This window comes from Indicator indicator, chromosome 3, assembly GCF_027791375.1.
Source record: "Indicator indicator isolate 239-I01 chromosome 3, UM_Iind_1.1, whole genome shotgun sequence".
Lineage (NCBI taxonomy): Eukaryota > Metazoa > Chordata > Aves > Piciformes > Indicatoridae > Indicator > Indicator indicator.
The window spans coordinates 7,442,754-7,466,520 of NC_072012.1; the positions used below are offsets into that span (position 1 = coordinate 7,442,754).

The following is a 23,767-nucleotide window of genomic DNA, read 5'->3' on the forward strand; positions in this document are numbered from 1 at the left end:
CGTCTCAGGGGCTGCGCGAGTTCCTTCAGCGGCTGTCGGAGGCTGCTAGCACCGAGGAGCGCCTCTGTGCCAGTCCTGCAGGTCCAGCCTCCTGCTCGGGGGGCAGCTCTTGTGGGGGCTCTGGCCGTTGCGCTCGGCGGCGCCAGTCTGCTACATTGTCCCGACCGGCCTGGCGAGAGGGCAGCCGTCGTGTCCGGTTAGATAGGTAATTTCCATGGTCGGAAACCACTGACAGCAACGTTGCGGAACGTGGCAGGATTCCCTTTACGCCAATAAAAACACCGCGCTTACGTCCCGTTTCCGCTGTATGGGACCGCGGACGAGCAGGTGTTGTTTCCCGAAGCGGAACTGGACCGAGCTCCCGAAATGTGACAAGGACTTTTTAACGCCTGACAGTGGTGAAGATTTTAACTTCCCTCGGGTCCCGCCGCGTTAAGGCAGTGCCCTCTAACATCACAATGCGGCAGTGCTGGTGCTGCATCTATGACACCTCTCCTCTGGCTCCTGGCTGTCAGCTGAGGCCGCGTCTTGTGGCGGGGAGGCAGCGCAGGGCTCGGGGGGCCTGGCTGACAGCCGCCTTGAGACGGAGGTGGCTCAGCAACAGAGCAGCCTTTACACAGAATGTCGCTGAACAGGTGAAACTCCTCTGCACGGAGGGACGCGATACCTGAATAGTATTACAGGCGGAAATGTTATCTCAGCCTTTGCCTACCTATCCTTCAGACTTGTTTTAGAAGGTTATTTCAAGTTCCAAGCAGCAGCCATCACACTAACCCTACTTCGTCCCTTCAGCCTTTGCCTTCTCCACCGCTAGTTTCAGCATTTACTCCCCACCTGCCCTTCTCATCACTGATCTGCCTGCGGCATTGTTCTGGAAAGCAGCCTGGTGTGAGGACAGCAAGAGCTCTGGATGACTGGGTAGATCTGCAAAACAGTCCCAAGACGACTTTGCCCTTGGCCACATTTCTTAAGCAAGTGTGCATATAATCAGCAGAGATGCCAAGTCTCCCCATACTCATAAGTGTGTGTTTTAAGTTCACTGGGAATTTAATTAGCTCAGCAGGACTGCAAGACCACAGCACTGGGGTAAATTTTACCCTCTGAAGAAATGTCCTTGAGACACTGAATTGAATTAAGTGCAATTAACATTACTGTTAAATTTGGTCAGGTTGGTAAGCTTTCTAAGCTTTAACATGATTTCCCCCCTAATTTCATTTTCTTCTCTCTCCTCGGTTGAGGAGGAGGAATTTTGACATTTGTTTCATCTCATACTTCTGACCATAGATGTGCTTTAATTTTCCCCACAGTCTCATTTAATATGAGATGAAGTTTTGCATAAACCATCTTCTCTTTACAGGAGATTACAAAGGATACATATAATTGTAAATAGAGCTTTTTCTGCATGGACACGAATCAAACTTCTGTTTTGCCTAGAGCATTGTCAAAGCTGGAAGTCCTCCCTGCCAGAACACATTGACTTTCTTCAAATTCAGCATCAAAACCGTCATTCATCTCTTTGTATGGTCAAATAATGCTCAAACTTGTTCAAAGATTGAAGAAACAGAGCAGGAATTCACTGCAAATCATAGGACTCCCTGGTAGAACTAAGTTCATACTGTAATGAAAGAGAATTCCATTTCAGCAGAGAACAGAAGTTCAACCTGCAGCTGGTAAACTGGTGGTAGACTGGCACAAAACCCCCCAACTATTCCATGCAGAGTTGATTATCACTTTGTGCTCCAAAAAAATCACTTCACTGTGCACAAAAACAGACCATCAGAAATATGCTACTGCCTGTGAAAACCAGGGCTCACATTGTTACATTAGGCCAGTGTGGGTACGGTGACTGTAAATGTAGCAAAAGATATTGTTATCATAGACTCAAAGAATCATTTTGGTTGGAAGAGACCTTCAAGATCATCAAGTCCAACCATTATCTGATTCTATCATGTCTGCTGCTAAGCCATGATCCTTAACACAACATCTCTGCCTCCTTTGCATACGTCCTAGAGATGGGGATTCAACTATCTCACAGGGGAGACCATTCCAGTGTTTGAGAATCCTTTCAGCGAAACCATTTTCTTCTAATATCCAATCTAAACCTCCCCTGGTGCAACTTGAGGCCACTTCCTCTCATTCTATCACTTGTTAGTAGGCAGAAGAGACCAACCCCCCACCTCCTTTCAGGTAGTTGTAAAGAGTGAGAAAGTATTCAGCCTCCTTTTCTCTGGACTGAACAACCCCTCTTCCCTCAGCCACTCCTCACCAGACCTGTTCTCCAGACCCTTCACCAGCTTCATCGCTTTTCTCTGAAACCACTCTATCAATTTAATGTCTTTCTTGTAGTGAGGGGTCCCAACTCATGGCGCGGCCTCACCAGTGCTAAGGGGACAATCACCTTTCTTGTCCTGCTGGCCACACTATTCCTGATACAGGCCAGGATGCTGTTAGCCTTGGCCACCTGGGCACACACTGGCTCATGTGCTGCTGGCTGTCAATCTCTGCTGGGCAGCTTTCCAGCCACTGTTCCCCAAGCCTAGAGTGTTACATGGCATTGTGATCAGGCCCTGAGCCTGGCTCCATACACTGTCAGTCTTTTAATGACAAGGAAAATAGTGTCTCATTCTTCAAATCAGCTACTGCTGTGCATGGTTGTTGCTAGACCACTGTACTGATTATACATTTTATATATTACTTATACCATCATGTGTATCATCATACCTTGTCTGTATTTTATTACTATATTTACACACAGATTTATTAACATCTGTATTTTCCCTATACTATATATATTTTATATATACATACACACACAAATGTGCAGTAAATTTAGCCCTTGTTTCATAGTTGTGTTGCTTTGGTAGTCCTCTTCATACAGAACTTAAACTTTTTCTGCCTTCCAAGGTTATGCAGGATGATCAGAAATTAATCAGATGCACATTTTTGTACTAACAACTGGACTCAGATTCTAATATAACTTTAGAAATATCTATTATTTTCCAACTTTTCACTTAAACACCTTTATAACTCTATTACCATCTTTTAAAATGTTATTAAATTGTAATTTTAAAGAGCTAAAGGCAGGACTATCAACAGGAAAAAAGAAAGTTCAGCAAAAGACAATTTATAGGAACATTTTAACTTAATATTTGGAGGTTTCTCAAGACACCACTTTAGCGAATAGTATTTCCAAGCTGCTGAATATTCTCTTCTGGTTGCAAGATCTTGTCTATGCTTTTTATATGCAGAGAAAAAATGCTTAGACACATTTGGAAGCTAATAAGACAATAACAGCTATCAGAATTATAGAAATTTTTTTCAATTCTAAATTTTTTGACCCTTTTCCAAGTGATTCCCATTTGAAACCATTTGGAAGCAACATTATCAGGGCTTAGTCTACTTTTTGACTCAACACTATTTGACCTTCCTGTGAATTATCTCTACAGGCAAAAGTAGAATTCACCTGCATTGGGATTGGTGCAGTAATCTGACTTCATTACTTATAGTAACACAGTTTAATGTATATATAAATATATATATAGGCTTGAGGCGACATGCACTGAATAAATACATATCTGCACTTGAAAAAATGCTTGGGGAAATATACCTAGGTGGTTAATAAAGTACTGGCTTTTTCAAGTTATAAAATGTAAATTATCTTTATGCATATTCAAACCTTCAGTTTTTCCTGTAGTGAATTAAAAGGGATTAGTGGTCTAATTATCATCAGTTATGCAACATCCCGGCATGATGACACCATTATGATGCCATAAATAATTTACTGATTTAGTGAATCACACTTTAATGTATTCATTGTTTTGATTTTAGGAGTTTGATATTTTTTTCCTACATATTAGCACTGAGTCGTTTTCTGAACATTTCCACTCATATTCAGGATATGACATCCTGAGAAAGATCTCAACCTTTTTTGCTTACAAGAAAGGCTAACAGCCTACACACCCCCACGGGTGAGCATTTGATTTAGACTGTTAGGAACAGGACAGGAAGTTTCTGAAAAATAATACAAATTAAAAAAAAAAAAATTCCTCTCATTTTTGATTAGTATCCCACGGTTATTTTTACTTTATCACAATCTATTTTTAAATATGGTTCTTGTGTCTTCTGCTGTTCTCAGAAATTCTGTGTCCTTTTAAGCACTAAGACTTTTCTGTGAAGAAATTTTCTTGGCTTCAATCAGTGCAAATTTTATATGTGTTGGTTTTACTCTTGCAGTTCTTTTCAGAACATTTCTCTCCAGCTTTCTGAAGCCTAGGTGTTATATACAATTATTTACACTTTAAATCTACATCCTGAACAGTATTTTGGTTGCAAATGTAATGCCATATATGCCAACCAGTGACAGACAATTTCACAATATTAAATTTAATTCTACTCAAATCACTTTCACCATTTCACTGCCCACCTTTCACTGGGAATGAACTTTCGACATCGAAGACATTCTTGTCTGAAGTATTCTTTACTATCTCCTCCTTTTTCACATTAGGGTTTTTGTCCAAACTTTTATTTTACAACAATTGTCTACAATTATCTCGGATTTGAATGGTATGCTTTTAATAGGTACAAAATCCAAGAGTAATTAAGACATAGAGGATTCTGTCAAGGGTAGAGAAATCTCAGTATCATTATTACTACTAGGAAAATTCTGACTTTAAACTTGCATAAGCTCTGCAGGGAACTTTTAAAAAGAGGTGGAAAAATACAGTCTAGTGCAAAGAACTTCCTGCTATTCAGTAAAAACATTTTTTTCCAAGATACTAATTTATGTTCCTATTTCCTCTTGGTTATAATTTTTTTAAGAAAATTCTGGCTAAAGTTAGCTTTTCCTAGATATATATACAGCTATACCCCTTCAGGTTAGCATAACTAGCTATGGACACCAGTGCTATACTTTGACACCTATGCAGCAGATGGAGCAGAGTCACCCCCACTGACCCAAAGGCTTGAGTAAGCTATTTTCAGGAAGCGGGCACAAAATCTATGTTGCCTTCTGGTTTTTCCACCTAAGTAAACTGAACAGTACAGAATCACAGAACCATTCAGGTTGGAAAAGCCCAACCGATAATCCTACTCTACAAAGTTCACTCCTAAACCACATCCCCAAGCACCACAGCTCCACAACCTTCAAACACATTCAGGATTGGTAACTCAACAACTTCCCTGGGCAGCACATTCCAATGCCTGACCACCCTTTCTTTGAAAAAAAGTCTTCCTAATGTCCAGTCTAAACCTTCCTTGTAGCAGCTTTGAGGCCGTTCTCTCTTGTTCTATTGCTAATTAACTGTGAGAAAAGACCAGCACCAACTTCTCCACAACGTCCTTTCAGGTAGTTCTAGAGAGACGTGAGGTCATCCCTCAGCCTCCTCTTTTTCAAATTAAATAGCCCCAGCTCCTTCAGTCACTCTTCATCAGATTTATTCTCCAGCTGCTTCAGAAACAGCACTAGTTTATAACAACAGAGTAAAGCCCTTCCTTTACTAGAGATAAACGAGCTCTGCCTGACATGTTCTGCTGTTGAGAACCAGGGCTATATATCTGCTTTGAAATGTCTATTGTTTTGCTTAGTTTATAGCAGGAAGTGAATCAGAAGATGAGGACATTTTAGGCAGAAGTTTTATTGTAAAGCTAACAGCAACAAAGTAGGTTTAGGGATAATACTGTTTATTTTATTCTAATTAGGTTCTGAAAGCCATATAAAGAAGCTATTCTGTGGGAATCTCATTAATTCCTTCCATGTCAAAGAATTAATAGGAAGAAAGGTTAGTGCCCAGGAAGCAAGCCCCACTATTCGACTCTAGCAATAAGCTCCTTCTACACTGATGTCATTATAACAATTCTCATAGCTGTTGAGAGGTTGTCTCTATAATTCTTCATACAACACTGTCCTTATGCCAGCAACCACTGGAGCATATGAAGAACAGTATTTGGAGACTGAGATGTGCATTTATTTTAGCTTTGCCTGGCAAGTTATTACACTAGTCAAAGTCAGAACTTTTGAGAACTCCTGTTTCTGATTTATTTTGCTGCACTAAAAGCCAAAACAATTTATTTATCCTACAATTAGATACATTTGGATGATGACTGGCCTAGGGCCACAGTTAGGTACACAGAACTAAGATCTTGTCTTCTTGTAGTCATTCAGATTTAAGCTCACTTACGTCCTTTTGGTCAGAGGTAAAAACAGTCTTTAAACTTTCGGAAAACTGTATTCCACAAAAAGAACTACCTTACCTTTGAATGACAGCATCCACACTAGGTTCAACATCTTTTATTACACCTTTAGTCAATTCTCCTTAACTCCTAGAGTAGACGCACACCCCAAACAGCATACGTCTCTCTAATCACCACAGTTCCAGCTGATAGCAGAGCATGCCCCAAGCAGTTATCAGTTTGTACACTGATTTGTACTAGTTCTCTCCTGCTACAGCAATAGATTTGGTTAAGGACACAAGAAGTGAAAAGTTAAAGATTTTATTCCTAAGCACGCAATTGCAAGTTTTAATTTCCAGTTTCTCTTTCTCCTTACCAGATTTTTCACTCTTGCCTTTCAAGGCCATGTACAAACAAGCATCTCACAGGATGGTATCCACATACTACGCTCCTCCTCCCCCAGAACTATTAGCTATGACTGCTTTTGTTTCTTTGTCATCCCCCTGTTTCTGAGTCTGCAGACAAGCTGCTTCATGCACGGAGCAAACTCTCATTCCACCTAACACAGAAAATGATCCTTTCCTTAATCGAATTCCTTCAGAGAATGATTGTGTTTTTCAACAGGTCTTACAGGGGGAGATTTTATATTACATACCAACAGAAGTCCCTCATTTTGAGTTTCTCAAGAACATTTCACTTATGTACATGAGACCTCAAGTTCTTCATAGAGAAGGAAGACTGCTTGCTTGCTTATGGTTGTTTGTTACTAAGAATTGGAAAGCCAGTTTTGGTTATCTAGCATTTCACATTATTTCAATGTTGTTCCTTAAAACTCCCTTTGCATAGATAGTGAAAACAGTTCGGTCTTCAAACTTTGACCTCTCCAGAAAGGAGAGGTACCTAATCACTAATCCATTGTTTTTAAAAGAAAGTGGAATGAAATCAGGAAGAGAGGGTCACCGTACCTGCAGTCTCTTTGACTTCTCATGCTACAGAATACTGCATTACTGAATTCACGTGTGGGACAGCAGGATAAATTATCTAGCAATACATTTGTTAAAGATCTAACTGTGTAAAATGCAACAGCAAGATTTGAAATCTAAATTCTAGTTCTAAGATTAAGTATTACATTGTCAAAGATTCCTACCAGAGGTTTTTTGTTGGTTTGGAACAGGCTGCCCAGAGAGGTGGTGGAGTTGCCATCCCTAGGTTACGTTTGGACTCAATATATCTTAAAGGTCTTTTCCAACCTTAATAATTCTATGATCATTCTCTTCAAAATATTCCACCATCAAAGAAAACAAAGGGAGGGGGAGGAAGGAGATTAAAGACAATCAGAACTGCACATTAACATTTATAAATAATCAACCAGTAACTGGTGGAAACGCAAGGGGAAGCAATGGCCAATCACAGACTCAAGTAGTTTATTTATATGCTATGCTGTTAGAAGACTGAAATACCCATTTTTAACTTTTGCTCTACACACTTTGGCAGCTAATGACCACAACTTTTGTTATCAAAGCTACCAAAAATAACTTACCATGTGCAACAAGATTTTTTTACGGTGCACGCAAAATACACAAAACTATATGGATATTGTACTTATACATGCATAAATACATGAAACAAAGATGCAAATAAGGATTTATTCTTGGCTTCAAGCAATGAGATTTATTACGGTATGCAGTTGTTTTGTCTTTTATCTTGAAACAAAAATTAATGGGTAATGAAATAGTGCATAAATATACCATTTGAAACACTCCTTCAGTCCATGAAATTTTCTGAGTTAGCAGCTCAAAAGACTTCAAGAAAACAAAAAACCCTCCAACCCTCAGCACGCATAAAGCTACCTTTCAATTTCATAATAACATAAATCATTGTAAATCATTATAAATCATTAGCTAAATTAACTCTCAATAGCCTTGAGTCCATGTTTGCTGTTTTTTCTCGTTGCTCTTCTTCAATAGCAAGAATCTGAAACATCATTGTGACAATACTAACCACCACTAAGCAACACTTCCACCCTTTTACAGAAACCACAGCTCATTTACTAAAGGGAGCGAGGGATAGGCTAATGTAGGAAATAAATTATATATGGAACAGCAAGGGGGCTCTTTCAAAATGCATATTTTAAATTGTCATTTTTATAAAGAAATGTCTTAATATTAGTTTATACAAAGTGTATATATATACACAAGTATTTCAAAAGATATACATATTATACATATTATAGTAATAATCATCAAGTGTCAGTGCATGTCTAGTAAAGGTCTTGGGTTTAGAGTGTTTATTTCGCTTCTTCTCAAAGGTTGTACTATCCTCTTTTAGTATTTCCCACATGCAATGCAGCAAAATAGAGGAATCTATTTAAGAAGTACATTTTTGTTCATGATGTCTTCCTACCAAGACTGCAGCTGCTTTTTCTCTTATCACTTCCAGGTGGTCAATACAGGCTTTCCTGAATCTCTTGCACGATTTCCTTTTACTCCAGTGGACTGCCCAGAACGGCTTCGTAATTCACGATCGTGCCCATCACTTTGTGCCATCTCTTCATCGTATCTGAAAACAAGACAACCCCTTCAATGCCTTGTCCTCATATTCACTGCACAAACAAGAGTGGGGCCTGAACATTCTATTTTGTTTGATATCCAGCACTGATATTTAATACAAGCTGCTCTACATGCAGGTTTAGACATGCATAGTTCGATATACAACTATTATTCAAGGAAGTATACTACCACATGTTGTTACAACACAGATCTATTGAAATATCTGCAGCAGCTTTTGAAAGAATCAAAGAAATTGGCAGCTTTAGTTAAACTCCTGATTTTGTGAAATTGAATGCTTGTAACATTTCCCATGTACTTCTGTATTTCTCCTCACCACATAGGTCTGTGGTTAAGCAGGCATGTTAGACCTCTGGCACTTTAATAAAGTCTTAAGCTGTTGCTTCCACAGAGGATTGTTAGCTACAGTGTCAAAACACTCTGCTGCTGCATCAGAGAGTGAGTAGGGAAAGAATGAGATGAACAAACAATTATGTGCTTAAATTAAATATATTTGATGACATCTATTTTGTAACACTTAACCACAGTGACAAAATAGTTCTTTAAATTAGTCTAAGACCATTATGACCTCAGATAACCTCAGTATATATCAACTTCTCAGCTACTAGGCAAATCCCAAGCAGAAATTTGCTATAGATGCAAAATTACAATTCTCTAAAGATAATACCACAATATTTTGTAGAACAGCTGTAATATGTACTCAATTACACTATTGTATAGCTGGTAGCATGGCTACCAAGTATTCAACATTCATTACAGCTTGAATCCTAATTCAGCCAACACATATATCTAACTGTCCTTACTAGTCCATAGAAAGAGTATTTAAGATCAGCAAGAACTAGTGAATCAACTACATACAAAATCACATTCCTCACATACTGAACAATTGTACCACTAGTGCTAGAGAGCCCATCTGAACATTTGCTCAAAAATATGAGAAAATGTGTTATCAATATGGTATTTAAATCAGTGTTCCTCTGAAGAAGACCAATCAATCCTAGACACACCCTCCAAGACACTCCAATAAAGATCTGTTTTCTTCTTTTCTCTCTCTGTAATACAGATTTGAGAATTAAAAAATTATCTAAGAACTCATTATTGTGAGGAGTCAAGAGGCATGATTTCTATGATCTGAGGAAAATTTGTATCAATAGCTATTATATCAATTTAACCACCACCTGTATATTACACTCAATATAAGTTTTACACATGTAGAAGACACACTTTGTCTTTGCCTCTATCCCTCCAGTCTAGCTGCTGGATTGTCAGACAGTGCAGGCAGGGGCTTATCAGACAAGTACCATTCCTTCTAGAGAGGAGGCACAGCATCCCTATTTTAATACACTCCCACCTCTAACTTCGCTATTGCAGCTCTAAAAAGCCAAAGTGCTACTTTGTTGCCCATTTCTCATATTAGAATGAAGATCACTTTATCTGTGTGGTCTACAGCACACACTAAAGAAAAGTGATGTGACTCAAAACCATCTGTATTTATAGAGAACACTGATAAAACTTACAAGACTTCATAATTGCCAAGAACCTCCTTTGGTGGAGATTTATTCCATTTACAGTCAGGAATTTCCCCATTAGGCACAGCAATGTTAAGTGTGTCATTAATAAGATTATACTTCAAGATGCGATCATTAGCAGTACTCGAAGTAAGAGAAGGGGAAGCATTAACCTACAAAAGAGGAAAAAAAGTCAGCATCAATTTATTTTTTTTTCAGTGGTATAATAGTTCTCCAAACAGCATGTGTGATGATTATATTGTACAGTTTGGGAAACTAAGACCCAGTTTCTCAAAGCACATCTTTCACTGGAAGGAATCCCCCACTGGGCATTTTTCTTTTTCCTTAAAAACAAAAGCACACCACTAAACATCTGCAGTGTCAGCCCGAAACTTTTTGCTGAGACTAGAGTCAGCAGAATGAATCAGACATAGATTTTTGTTTAATTTTTTAAGCTTACAGGGATACAAAACCCCAGAATTTCAATGCTTACAATTTGCCTGATTCAATCCAACAGATGTTATATACTGGAATCTGTATATATTTACGTTCTTATTCTGAGTTCTCCTCTGTTAAACTGTGAGCTGGAGAAACACATACATGCTCTCTATTCAAAGCACTACATTGCATCTTGTTTTAGTTACAACTGGGGTAAGTCAAACATTTCGTCTTCCACATTTATAATGGAGAAGTGGTATCAGAACAATAAACTGATACTGTTTTTCTTTTATAAAGTCCATTTACCTTGGATCTTTCACTTTCGATTAGACTGAGAAGGAAGAGGGTTGGATAAAATTTACGTTGAACATAACAGATTCAAGGTCAATACACTGAACAGAAATCTATGAGGGAAAAAAAAAAACTTCCAAGTATCTCAATTATGTTTTTTGTGCCTCTTTTCTTTCCTCTCAACCTGCAACATTAAGGCCACAACAGCATTTAAAACTTAAGTTTGATGTCACACTCCACAGAGTCAATGCAAATTTTCCAGCTCCTGATACAGTATTAATAGGGCTGTTAACATTCAGATTGCCTCTGAAGTCCAGTTGTATGGATGCCCTGGGTTTAAAAGACAAAACAGAAATCCACAAGCAAACAGAATCACCAAACAAACAGGAAACAAAAGCACACGTTAGCTTGGTCAACATACGGATCTTTTGCTTTTCAAAATTTGTCTTAATTTGCTTTCCTGAGGAATACAATATATCGTTTCAAAAGAGGAAAGACTACACTGAAACCTACTTAGTTTTATTCTGTGAAACGAGAGGGAAGTTTTTTTTGTCCCGTATTTTATGTAACTTTACCTCAATTAACCATGGTTTAAGCTTGTCATCAATGATAATGTCATATCCGTAACACTCAAAGCAGTGTTTATCATTATTCATTACAGGCTGAAAAAAGACAACAAAATCAACAGTTAAAATTAATTTGAATGAAGAATTAAAATTAATATTAAAACCATCAATTTAGTAATCTTACTATGCACTTTGCTTGCTAGAAATCATAAATGTGATTAAATTATTCATCTTCTACAACAGTTTTATGTGTTGTAACTCTAATACAAGCTTGGTAACTAATAAATTCAGGATTACCTCTTTTTTCCAATAATAACTATAGCATTAATGCTAAGTGCTGGGTTACATTAATTGTCCATTATGTTTCCAGTGTGAAAATTTAAGTGTTTTCATATTTTGCAAAATTAGTAACAACAGTTAAAGCCGGCATGAAGAGAAATCAGGAAGTTTTAAAATTTACAGCTTCACATCACTGAATTCTTTAAACTTCAGAAAAAGGAGACCTCTTCAAAGACATTTCTTCCATTATACTACAATAACTATGCAGAAACTTGAGGTCAATTACCAGTTACACTTAAAAATTATAATTACCTCAAGGCAGCTATGATACTGAAAGCCAAGAGAGACCAGGGACCAAGTTGTGCTTACATGCACACTCTCCAGGGAATCAACAGTCTTCCAGCATCTGCTAAACATTTGCAGTCTGCATGGTAAGACTTTTCTTCTATGCAAATTTCATCAGATCTTTTAAATAAACCTTTGTAGCAGGTTAGTGAGATATTTTGCCCTAGACTACTTCTAAAAGTTTTTTAGTCTTTCAGGGGGCGTAAGGGGGATGGAGAAACAAGCATCTCTCATTACATTTGTCGTTGTCAGAAGGATAAAAGACCAAAACACTTCATTCTGAATAATTCTCAACAGTTTTTCTCTTCTAAGGTTCTGCTAACATTTGGATTAAATCCCTTTTCTTCTGACATCTGGTTTCAAATATGACGGCACAGTAGAGGCTGAATTGAGCCATGCTTCCCTAATTGGCACAGATTCTAGCTTCAAGACCTTGTTCCTCCTTCTTGTGCTGATTCTGATGTTCACCTGGTCCTTCAGTGAGGTGATTCAGCAGAACACTAACCATTAATAAAGCAAGTGAGCTGCTTCAGCTCATGACAGTGCCAGGACTAACTCAAAAGAGATGACAGGACCATGCACTTGGGAACAGGGCAGTCCTTAGCACCAGGAAGCTATTCAGTTACCCCATGTGTGATAACACAGAGTGATACTTGCTCTCTAGTGTAATCATGGAATATAACTTAAACACTAATAAGTTACTTAAGTAAAGGACTGGTTGCTAGTTTTGGTTGTTTGGGGGTTTTTAATAACAGTTCACAGTAACAATGTGACCCAGGTACCGAAGAGGTGAAAGTAAGTTATGTAACTATGCTGAACTAATAGTCCTACATTTTCTATGATAAGTTGTCCCCTAGAGCTATATTTCCTTTGGCATGTTTGTTATTGCTGAAATGACGTCATGCACCTTGGCAGCACTTCATGCTATTCACAAGGGCAGTATGAAGTTATATCAAGTAGTTCACTGAGCCCTCAAGGAAAGAGATTCTTCTACTTCAATACACACAGATAGTGCTCCCACCCACCCCAGGATTCAAGTTCCGTCAGCTTGGAGAAATCTAGCAACAACAGAATTGCAGAAATCAGCATCAACACCATCACTCAAATAGAAGAAACCAGATTTTAAGAGTTTTGATGGCAAGCTTACTTTCATGGTTATGAGAAGCCTGCAGCTGTAATGCTATCACTGGCAGCATTCCAGGAACAGTACTCACCGCAACAGCCTTCAGTGACTGCACAATTATCCAGTGAATTTCATCAAATAATTTGTTTGTGACTTCCTTTCCACGGGTGCTCTCCAGATACAGGCGTAAGTTACTCACTGTCCACTTGCCTCCATGGATATGATTGTAATCATCCTGAAGAGTTAAGGAGTTCGTTCAGTCTAAGCTTTTGTTAAGCAGCTTTGTTTCATTCACACACAGATGCTCTAAAAACAAACTCAGCAAATTGGGTTTACTCTGTTTTACAGCTTTATGAAGACTTCAGCTTTACTTTGAACTGCCCTCTATATAAACAACTTTTTATTACAGCTGTATATGTTTATGTCGCACATTGCAAATCATGTAATAAATCTTTCTTAGAAGATAAAAAACAACTGGTACTTGGACAGTTTTACAGTAAAATATAAATTATGATTTGGATATATACATTTTAAAATGTGAAAGAATTGAACTTTTTCCTCCTCTAGGGATAAGGGAGAAATAATTAAGTTAGCAATAGCTAAATTTCACTGATGTTAGTAGTTTTAAAATGCAGTCCTTTAAAGTGCTTACCTGTGTTTATTAATTTAAAATGAGACTTGCTTGTTTTCCAAAAGGTAAATGCTGTATCTTCCTAATGGTGATACTGATAAAACTTAGATTCAAGAACACAGTGAAATGACCACTGAATTATTTTTCAACCAAGTCAGTATTTTGATCTAGGAAACCCACTAAGTGCTACTGAAACAGAACAGGGGAAGAAAGGAATTCACCTTATTTGTCTTTTCAGAAGCTATCAAAGCTCTGCACTACATTCTCTTTACATGGAAAGACAAGATCAAGCTAATTGTACTCTTACTGATGCAAAGACACACGCTGAGCCGGCAAGTAACTCTCAACACAAATGGTTTGTCCCTTTAAAAAAGCTCTCCTCAGAGCACTTCTAAGGATTAGATACCTGCTACAAACACAATGCTTAGTACAGAAGAAAGTTCTCAGAGGAACAAAATATGCCATCCTTCAAGGCAAGGATTTTTTTTCTACAACTCTCCCCTTTAGTAAATTTGGAAAACTGGACCGTACAAATAAAGATCTGAAATGTGGTTCTCAGGACTTGCTGCATGGAAAAACATGTCTTGAGACTAGATTCCAGCAAGGGAACAGAGATCAAAGTCTCAACCGTCTGCATTTCCAAACAAGTAATCAAATCAAAATAGACTACAACTGTGTAGAGCTTTACGCAACTGCAGCAGTTTAATTAAAAATGTTGAACATTGCAGGCTACAAAGAAGATCACTAACTGAAAAAAGCAGAAGCAGCACTGTTGTTTTGTTTGTATTACACAGGCAGTGAATAACGTTTGGAGCACAAACATTACAATGGATATAGCGACTTACTCTCCTTCCTTCATTTTACTCTTTCCTTCTCCCCTATACTGACACTTTTCAAATTAGGGATATTTGTAGGGTACAAACACTGAAATTCTATGGTTCACATAGGGCTTAAAGTGGAGATTCAGAGTTAGAACTCAAGGAGTTTTTTCTTCATTATCATTTCGATAAATTACTTGACAGTTCTAATTGGATTCTTCTAAGAGTATACAGCTTAAATGCCTCCAAAGATACAGACATTTAAAACAGATAGGATAGACAGAATGGCTTTAAATTAAACTTCTCTTGCCTCTTTCTGCAAAAATCAACAGATATTAGAGGTTCAGAATTTAGAAAAGTTTTTCACATACTGTAGCAATGACTCCATATTTTCAAGCTGCTACTTCTATACTCATTTCTGTTGTCTTTCTTACTCTCCAAGTGACCTCACCACTACTTTCTACTTTTATTTAGGATATACCTTGAAGGCCATTCTTTAACTGGTAGAGAAGATGAACGGGTACATAATAATGGAATAAGCAACATATCATATGCCTCACCTCTTCACTAGCAACAGCACCATGATTTATGCTGTAAGCTATAGGGGATCTGCTTTCACCAGAACTATTTATCAGTGCACCCTCTCAAACCATAATGTCTCTGAAGCACTTCACAAATCATCCCCTTATGAAGACAATGTTTGTAGTACTGAAAACTGCCATATTTTGACACTTACCTTGGTCTATAACTACCACCATAAGTGACATTTATAATTCATGTTGTGACAGGAATATCCAGATAAAAGCAGTTCTGCAAGATGTGGCACATCTTGCAGAACAATATTAGACAAGCACGTTTAGCAAGGTTGCAAGGTACACTACATGTATTTGGTGTGTGATTGTATCTGTACACACATATGAATATATATGCATGAGTGTACGTGTACGCACAGGCACCTACACATGTATTTTCCATACACTTAAAATAAACCCTATGCAATTAGGAAGTGAGACAATGGAGTTTTAATTACTGTAGCAGAGGGAAGGTTTATAAATCACAGACATCCGCTGAAAAGGCAAAAGGGACAGTCATCATCATCAAATGGATTCCCTGAAGAAACCAGGCTTTGTCAGTGATTAGTATATGCCCATCTGTCCATGTCACCCCTGACCCATTAGCCTTTCCTCCCACTGGTGAATTTCAGCCTGTTATGACTCAGGGAAGTGCTGTCAAAACTATCAGATGTCCATGTTTCATGAACGTCAATAGCAAATTCCAGGACAAAACCGTTCTGCAGAAAGAACTCTGTCCAGTTAGGAGGAAGCCACCAGCTGGCAAGGCACCAAGCATTTATCTCCAAGCTTGCAACATTCCCTTACCCAGAGAATAAGGATAGGGGTGGTGGAAACATAAGAAGAAGCTGGTAAGTACTGTGACAGTAGGTAAGTGCTAGAAATAGGAAAGCTGAATTAACTGCATGTAAGAGGGAAAGGGAGGTCAGGAAAGCAGTATTAAAGTCCTGTTATAAAATACAAACCCACAGGAACCAGGCTTCATCAATTTCACTGGTCACAGAATTAATTGCTAAGTGAGCATATTAGCATTACATGACAGGAGACTTGAAGAAGAAAACCCCTGCTTTCAACTACTGAAAGTCAATACTGAAGATATCACGGCCTATTACAGAGGTGCAGCTCATTATCTTGTATACTTTCCATTTGCAGTCTTCCAAAACATGTTTAAGTTCAAGCTGAAGTATTTTAACCACAAGATGGTGAAGAGTATGACAAATAAAACCTTTTCATTCCACATTTTTGAAAAGATTTAAGAAAATCGTTCTTGCTACAAAAGAGCACCTAAGAACTCGGTACACTTACCCCATGTTTCTGAATGGCAACATTTGTAAGGTGTACAAACATGTTATCCAGTTCACTTGTGCTTGGTGTATATTTTACTGTGCAAAATCGGCAAAATCCAAGTTTATACCTTAAATGCAAAAAAAAAAAAAAAAAAAAAAAAGGCAAAGAGCATCCAAAAATACCAGGTATATGTTAAATTACTGTGTGCAACTAGCACAGCATTATTTGGACTACATTAAACGTTCTCTCAAAGTGAAACACAAATATATACAATCTTACATGTAGCATCTCAGTGGACGATAGGTAGATACTAAAACATACAGACGAAGATCAAATTTCTTTCCACCAATAAGTAATGGATTGTTGATATAAAGAGAAATCACATAGGCTTCTTTGGAGGACTGAGACACAAACCTGAAAAACACAAATCACAGAAATCACAGAATTGTCAGGGTTGGAAGGGACCTCCAAGATCATCCAGTTCCAACCACCCCTACCATGGGCAGGGACACCTCACATTACATCTGGTTGCTCAGAGCCACATTCAGCCTGGCCTTAAAAACATCCAAGGATGAGGCTTCTACCACCTCCCTGGGCAACTTGTTCCAGGCTTTCACCACCCTCATGGTAAAGAACTTCTTCCTAACATCCAGTCTGAATCTACCCACTTCTAGTTTTGCTGCATTCCCTCTAGTCCTATCACTACCTGACACTCTCAAAAAGTCCCTCAACAACTTTTTTGTAGGCCCCCTTAAGATACTGGGAGGCCATAATAAGGTCTCCTTAGAACCGTCTCTTCTCCATACTGAATAACCCCAACTCTTTCAGTCTGTCTCCATAGCAGAGGTGCTCCAGCCTTGTGATCATCCTCTGGACGTGCTTCAGCACATCCATATCTTTTCTGTAATAGGGGCGCTCCAGAACTGGATGCAGTACTCAGGTGGGGTCTCACTAGAGTGGAGTAGAGGGGAAGAATCACCTCCCTTGACCTGCTGGCTACATTCCTCTTGATGCAGAATGTGACAATTCCAACAATATAATCTTCTAAGTACTTTTCCTTCACTCTGCAAATTTTGGATTGACTAAAACCATGCATCTTTCACCAACAAAACGTATAAATTTACACTGGTTAATAAAACACACTTGGCAGCAGGCATTAGGTACCAAAAGAATTAAAAACACTAAACAGATGACTAAGACCGATTAACTGTTTCAACTCAGTTTGGGTAGCTGACCAAACCATTCAGAGCACAGCTCTACAAGCCACTCTTTTCCTTGGAGAGCATTTAGAGTTTGGCATGGTTCAGACAAGCAAAAACTACCTACTGCACTAGCTTCATTAGTCAATTACTTATACTCCTGGAATATTTGTATTCATGCTTGGTGTGCAACTGCAAACCACTGTGAAATGCTAAGATAACATTCAGACTGTGAGAAACAGAACAAGTCAAACAGAAAATAAAAAGGCTCAAATAATATTCAGCAAGACACTTTATAACATTCAAATATGGAAAAAAAAATTAGTTGCGTGATCAAAACTTTTACAAGTCAAAGGAAAACAAAAATTGCTAACCTATTTCATCCATTAGGAGGTAGACCACTAACATGAGGTGTCTTATTTTGTGCTCCAAATGGAAAAATATATATATTTCATATATATGCATTCTTTGTAGTAATTTTAAAAGATATTTCATATATATTAAATAAATTAAATACTGAAATTTCTTAGGAAGATATTTTCCTCTTGCTTCCTGTTATTTAATACCATAGAACAGAACAATTTATTTTTGGGCAATTTTCCCCCTAATAACATTTCTGAAAGAATAGTTCATTAAACACTTCTTTGTACCTTCTCATACCAAACCAAATCATATGAAAACCTGCTTGAAGGAGGAAGTCAGATAACAACTGCGATTAAATTCAAAACTAACTATATAATGACAAAGCAATAATAATGGAATACTTTTCCCATGCATCAGACAACGGGCATGTTAACATGGTTCACCTCATTATGGAAAGTACAATAAAGGCTTTCTGTTTTTGGAACTTACGAAGATGTCTTGCTATCTCGAGACCACTTTTTAATTTGGGAGAGTTTATTGATTAGAAATATTCCTTTTCCTTGAGCTTTGCCACAAGGCTTCATGATCCAAGTGCTGGAGGGATTTTTTCTGAATTCCTCCACAAAGAGATTATAATCGGCAGGAAGCATGAAAGTAACAGGAACAAAATCTGAGTTAAGGGGAGAACAAAAAGGTGTACAATTAAGGACAGCATATCCAATAAGGTTATTGATAGAGAGACTAAAAAACGTCCATCTTTTCAGTTCTCCAGTCTGTCACAATCCACCTTCATTAAGTCTCACATTGCTTTTAATCTCATTTAAATTCTCACTTTTACTTAAACAATTGCAAAGTGTTACATGCTGCTAACTGCAGATTAGTAGTATTTAAATCACATGAATACATTTTCTTCTGTATATGTGCTGTGAGATTAGAGCATCATATACCATTTCAACTTAACTTGAAACTTTCTTAATTTTTTATGTCAGGTTTTACTGCTCCACTAACCATTCTGTACATGCAAAAATGCCACTGCTGATGTTCCTTCCCCTATGGATGTGGTAATTTTTATTTCCCTGTGACTCCCATTGATCATTCTTATTTGCTCCCACAATTAATATTACCATGCTTAATGAAATCCAAAGAACGTAAGTTCTCGCTTTCTTCTGTATGGATGGAAGTGAAGGTAATCTGATAGAACTGCTTCATTCTTACACAGATGGGCAGTCCTTTCATTTCACTTTCCCAAGATGTAAATCAGCTCAACATATGTTTGGTTTTTTGGGGTTTGGGGTGGAGGTGGGGTGGGTGTTGGCTCTTTTGGTTGGTTTGTTTTGGTTTTGGGTTGGTTAGTTGGTTGTTTTGGGGAGGTGCGGTATATGGTGGGGTTTTTTAATTTTATTTTCTAGCAGTCATTTACTTGTTCTACAACTTCCTCCAAATTTTTCCTCTGAAGAGTTTGTTCATTCAATTCTGTCCTGCAAAGGTTTATTTTAGCTTTTGCTCCACTGTAAGATTTTCAGATAATGTTTTTTTCACTTTTGAATTAAAGACACTCAGCTTCATATGAAGTTCCAAGGCCCTTTGGTTTCACCATTAATCTTTTAATTGCAAAGTATCTTAATCCCTCAATTTTGCATCTTCAAAATAATTTAAAAAACAAACCAAAACCAACAAAAACCCCAAAACAACCAACCCTTCCTGCAGACTCCCCCTCACAACCACAAAAAGCCAGTTGAGAATCTATTTCTACACCCTTAATAATTTCATTATCACTTCATCCAATGTTGCTTCATCCCACACTGTTAAGTTCATTCTTCGTTAAGGACTTTACTAATTACAAAACAAAGTCTAACCCAAACTTCCGTGCACACAAATTGGATTTGTGCTCACTCTTGTATACTGCTCAATAGTAGCAAGTATACAGTGGAGAAATTGGGCCCTAGTGCTGCAGTAGTATGACAGAGAAACAAAAATGTTCAATCTTTTATTCTTGCATTGTCTCCAATTTCAACAGAGATCCTGAATGTGTGGCATCTCCTCTAATTCCTCTGAATTTGCAAAATAATAGCCATTATCCTTCAAAGTATGGTTTGTGGAAAGCTTTGAAAATATAATATTTTATTACAGTATTTTTATACTAAGTACTCACTACTCCCATTTTTATCATTTCCTCTGTGCTTGTGTTTTCTTATGCTTTAATGGCAGACTTGAGGGGATGGAAAAGGAGGAAAAGAGGCAGGGAAGGCTGTTAGGTTTGCAGAACGCAGCAAGCAAATCTAGGATAAAGTGTACTTTATTTATTGACAGGGACAGAGCATTTCAGGATAGTCACTTCAAAGTTCTAATACTTCAGGGGCTCAGTGCTTTATGCACAGAAAAGCTAAGTCATAGGAAAAAAGAATTTTAAGACTACATATGAAAAAAGATTGACACTTATAATGAGAATCACATACCCAAGTAAATATATTTTCCATTTTCATCCTTTTCTGCAAGAGGACTTCCTTCCTTCTCAAGCTCTTTCCTGTATCGCTTGATATTCTTTACCATCAAATCTTTTCTGGTCAGCTCATAGTGGTTTGGGAAATGATTGACAATTTGATCATCGGAGAGGCGGTAACCAGTTTCCACACTGAAAACATTTCTGATTGTTTGTACACTCATCCTGAAAGCAAAAGCAGACACCACATGATTTCCCCCAAGAAAGACAATTCAGGAAAACAAAGTTGGATTGGGGGATTTTTTTGTTACCCTCACTTCACCTTTTCCCTTTCTCATTTCTCTTTATAGTGTAATATTTTGTTGCAGTGGCAATCTAACATAACCTGAACTTTATTAGCAAAACCAAAGAAATCCTGACAGGTTTTATTGATCCCTCTACTACTACTGAAATTGGTGCAGACAATGAGGAAAGGAAGACAATGACATGGTCCTAAGTGAACTCTGGCTTGTTGACAGTCAGGTCAGCTCCTCAGCAGGGCCTGAAAAATGACTGATGCATACCTGAATGATTCAGAAGCATCTTTCTAAATCTGTTACTTCACTCTCTGGGAACTCAGCTTTGCTCTTAAAAAAAGCCACAAAAACAACCTCCTACTGACTACCTTACTATGCACATTGTGAAGGACTTCAAGCATATGAATTGAAAAGCATGATTCAGAGATCTTGCCAAAAACAACTGTAAATGCCAGATTAGAGGCAGGTGATCAAATCAGCTATCTACTTGATTTTTCACTGAAGGTTAGAGAAGAGCTATATATACTAGGAATTTTCTGTATTAAATGTCTTACATTGGAAATTTATTAATATTTCCTGAATGCCATCTATCTTCTACATTATCATTTCAGGAACTAAAGAAAACCCCTAAACAAAACCAGTCACACAACATTTTCCATGTGTGCCCTGTTCATCCACTCCCTCCAAACTGCATTTTAGAACATGAGCAGATTACTGGATTCCTACCCATTTAAGTAAGCAGTTCATAAAGGGTACATTTGGCAACACAAATTGCCATTCTGTCATACTTGAAAAGGACAATATAAATTGTTTGGTTTACTTAGACTATTGTTTCTGCCAATTAATAGATTGCTGCATTGCAGGACAGCATTCATAGTCTCAGAAAACTGCCAAACAAGACAGACTACTCCCCTCCTTTCACCATTATCTTCATTTAATTCCACATTCACTCTCATTACTGAAATGCTGAATAATTTGGTCTGCATATAAATCATTATCGTGAAGGAGAAAGAAAGTTCAGTTCTCAAGGCCTTTATTACAAGAGCCTGGACTCTGGTAACAGGGTAAGCTTCCACTACATTAATAAAAGAATATTTATCATAGACTGGAACTGTGTACTCTTGCATTACTTTGCTTATGTTCTCAGAAAAATTTGAGAAAGGATACGTTCAAAGGTTCCCCTCAGGTCACAAATCCCCTCCAGCAGTACAGGAAAAAAAAAAATCTACTTACTGCATACAAAAATCTCAAATAATCAGGTGTAATATTTCAAAACAAACCCCATTGAGCACAGCATTTCCTCTGGGATTTCTACAGTTAGTATTCCAAGAAGTGATCAGTGTCTCTCTAGGTCGCTGACTTTCCACTCCTTGACAAAACCTCTGGCAAACTGTAAAGGTACACGAGATCAGAGTGGATCCATGCAGATGGGACCTTCTACCCTGACAGTCATAATGACTTTAGCAGGCCTGCACAGATACAAGAATCTACCAATGGAAATCTGAACAGAAGACCAGCAATAGCCTAAGGAATTACAGAAGCCACAAAACCATATTACACTCTTAAGAGCACTGAAGTTAACCAGGAACTTCAATATCTTTCATTTTTCAATATGCATTTTGTTATATTATGAACATATTAAAATGCTTCACAAATTTAGAAATTGGTATTTTTAATGTACTTACCAATAAAAATTCCAGTCTTCATTTTCTGCCACCTGAATCCAGCCTCTTTTTTCAAAGTTGTTTATTAGAACAGATTTTTCAATGTCAGTTACCCACTTTACTTTTCCTGCCATTATCCTACAGCAGAATCAACCTGTCAGTAAAGAAAAGTTTGAAGATGTGAATTTGAAAACAGGGGAGAATACAAGCCAGGAAAGTCAAAGCAGAAGAAAAAGTGGCATATAGAAAGCACTTCACATAAATAAGACAGAAGTAAATTAAATTTAAAATCAAGGAATATAATATCTTAAGATTCAGACTGAAACCCTGTATTTATCAGCTGGACAAAGGCAAACAAAGACTCTAGATACAAGGACCTTTCACACTGCCCAGCTAATCATCTTTCATGAATGGGCACACATCTCATGTCTCCCCTTAAATACACTCATGACAGAAATAACTACAGTTACAGGGTAATGTTTACAAAACCAAATGTAAAGCACAGGTATTTTATTATTTCTAAGCAAGACTTACATGCATATACTTTTTTTGCTTTGTTTTGAAGTAGGAGATTTCATGCAGATCACTCAGTGACTGTAGAAGAAAACAATTCCAAAATAAACCCTTACATAGTCTATCAAGAATCATGATTTGCTATACTTGGAAAATTAAGAACAGGGTTCAACGGAATTGCCACTTTGGACTTCTGAATGGCAGACTTTTTTTAGAGGGTTGCTTGATAGAGTCCCTTGGGAGGCAGTCCTGAAGAGCACAGGAACCCAGGAAGGCTGGGCATTCCTCAAGAGGGAAGTCTTAAAGGCAATCCCTATGTGCTGTAAGATGAGATGGTAGCAAAGACCTGTCAGGCTGAACAGGGAGCTCTGTCTGCTTCTCAGAGAAAAGAGAGTGTATGGCCCTTGGAAGAAGAGGCAGGGCACACAAGCTGATGACAAAGATGTTGTGAGACTATGCAGGGAGAAAATTGAAAGTCCAAAGCCCAGCTTGAAACTAATCTGGCTACTACTGTAAAAGACAGAAGTCTTTCTATAAGTACAGCAGCAGCAAAAGAAGGGCCACAGAGAGCCTCCATCCTCTATTAGATGGAGGAGGAAATATGGCGACTAAGGATGAGGGAAAGGCTGAAGTGCTTAATGCTGCCTTTGCTTCAGTCTTTAGAATTCAGCCCCCTGAGCTAGTAGACAGAGACTGGGA

General features: G+C 38.0%; 1 protein-coding gene across 1 annotated transcript; it reads right to left on the minus strand.

Annotated features, from left to right (window-relative positions):
- Window positions 1-8,424: 8,424 nt before the first annotated feature.
- On the minus strand, window positions 8,425-22,689 carry TTLL1 (TTL family tubulin polyglutamylase complex subunit L1). Its single transcript, XM_054399732.1, has 9 exons — window positions 22,577-22,689; window positions 20,612-20,820; window positions 18,645-18,825; window positions 16,873-17,007; window positions 16,612-16,720; window positions 13,377-13,520; window positions 11,548-11,634; window positions 10,253-10,416; window positions 8,425-8,727 (listed from the first exon to the last, which is right to left on the minus strand). Exons 1-9 carry the CDS (start codon window positions 22,687-22,689, stop codon window positions 8,598-8,600), a joined length of 1,272 nt encoding a protein of 423 aa, XP_054255707.1. The 3' UTR covers window positions 8,425-8,597.
- Window positions 22,690-23,767: the final 1,078 nt, after the last annotated feature.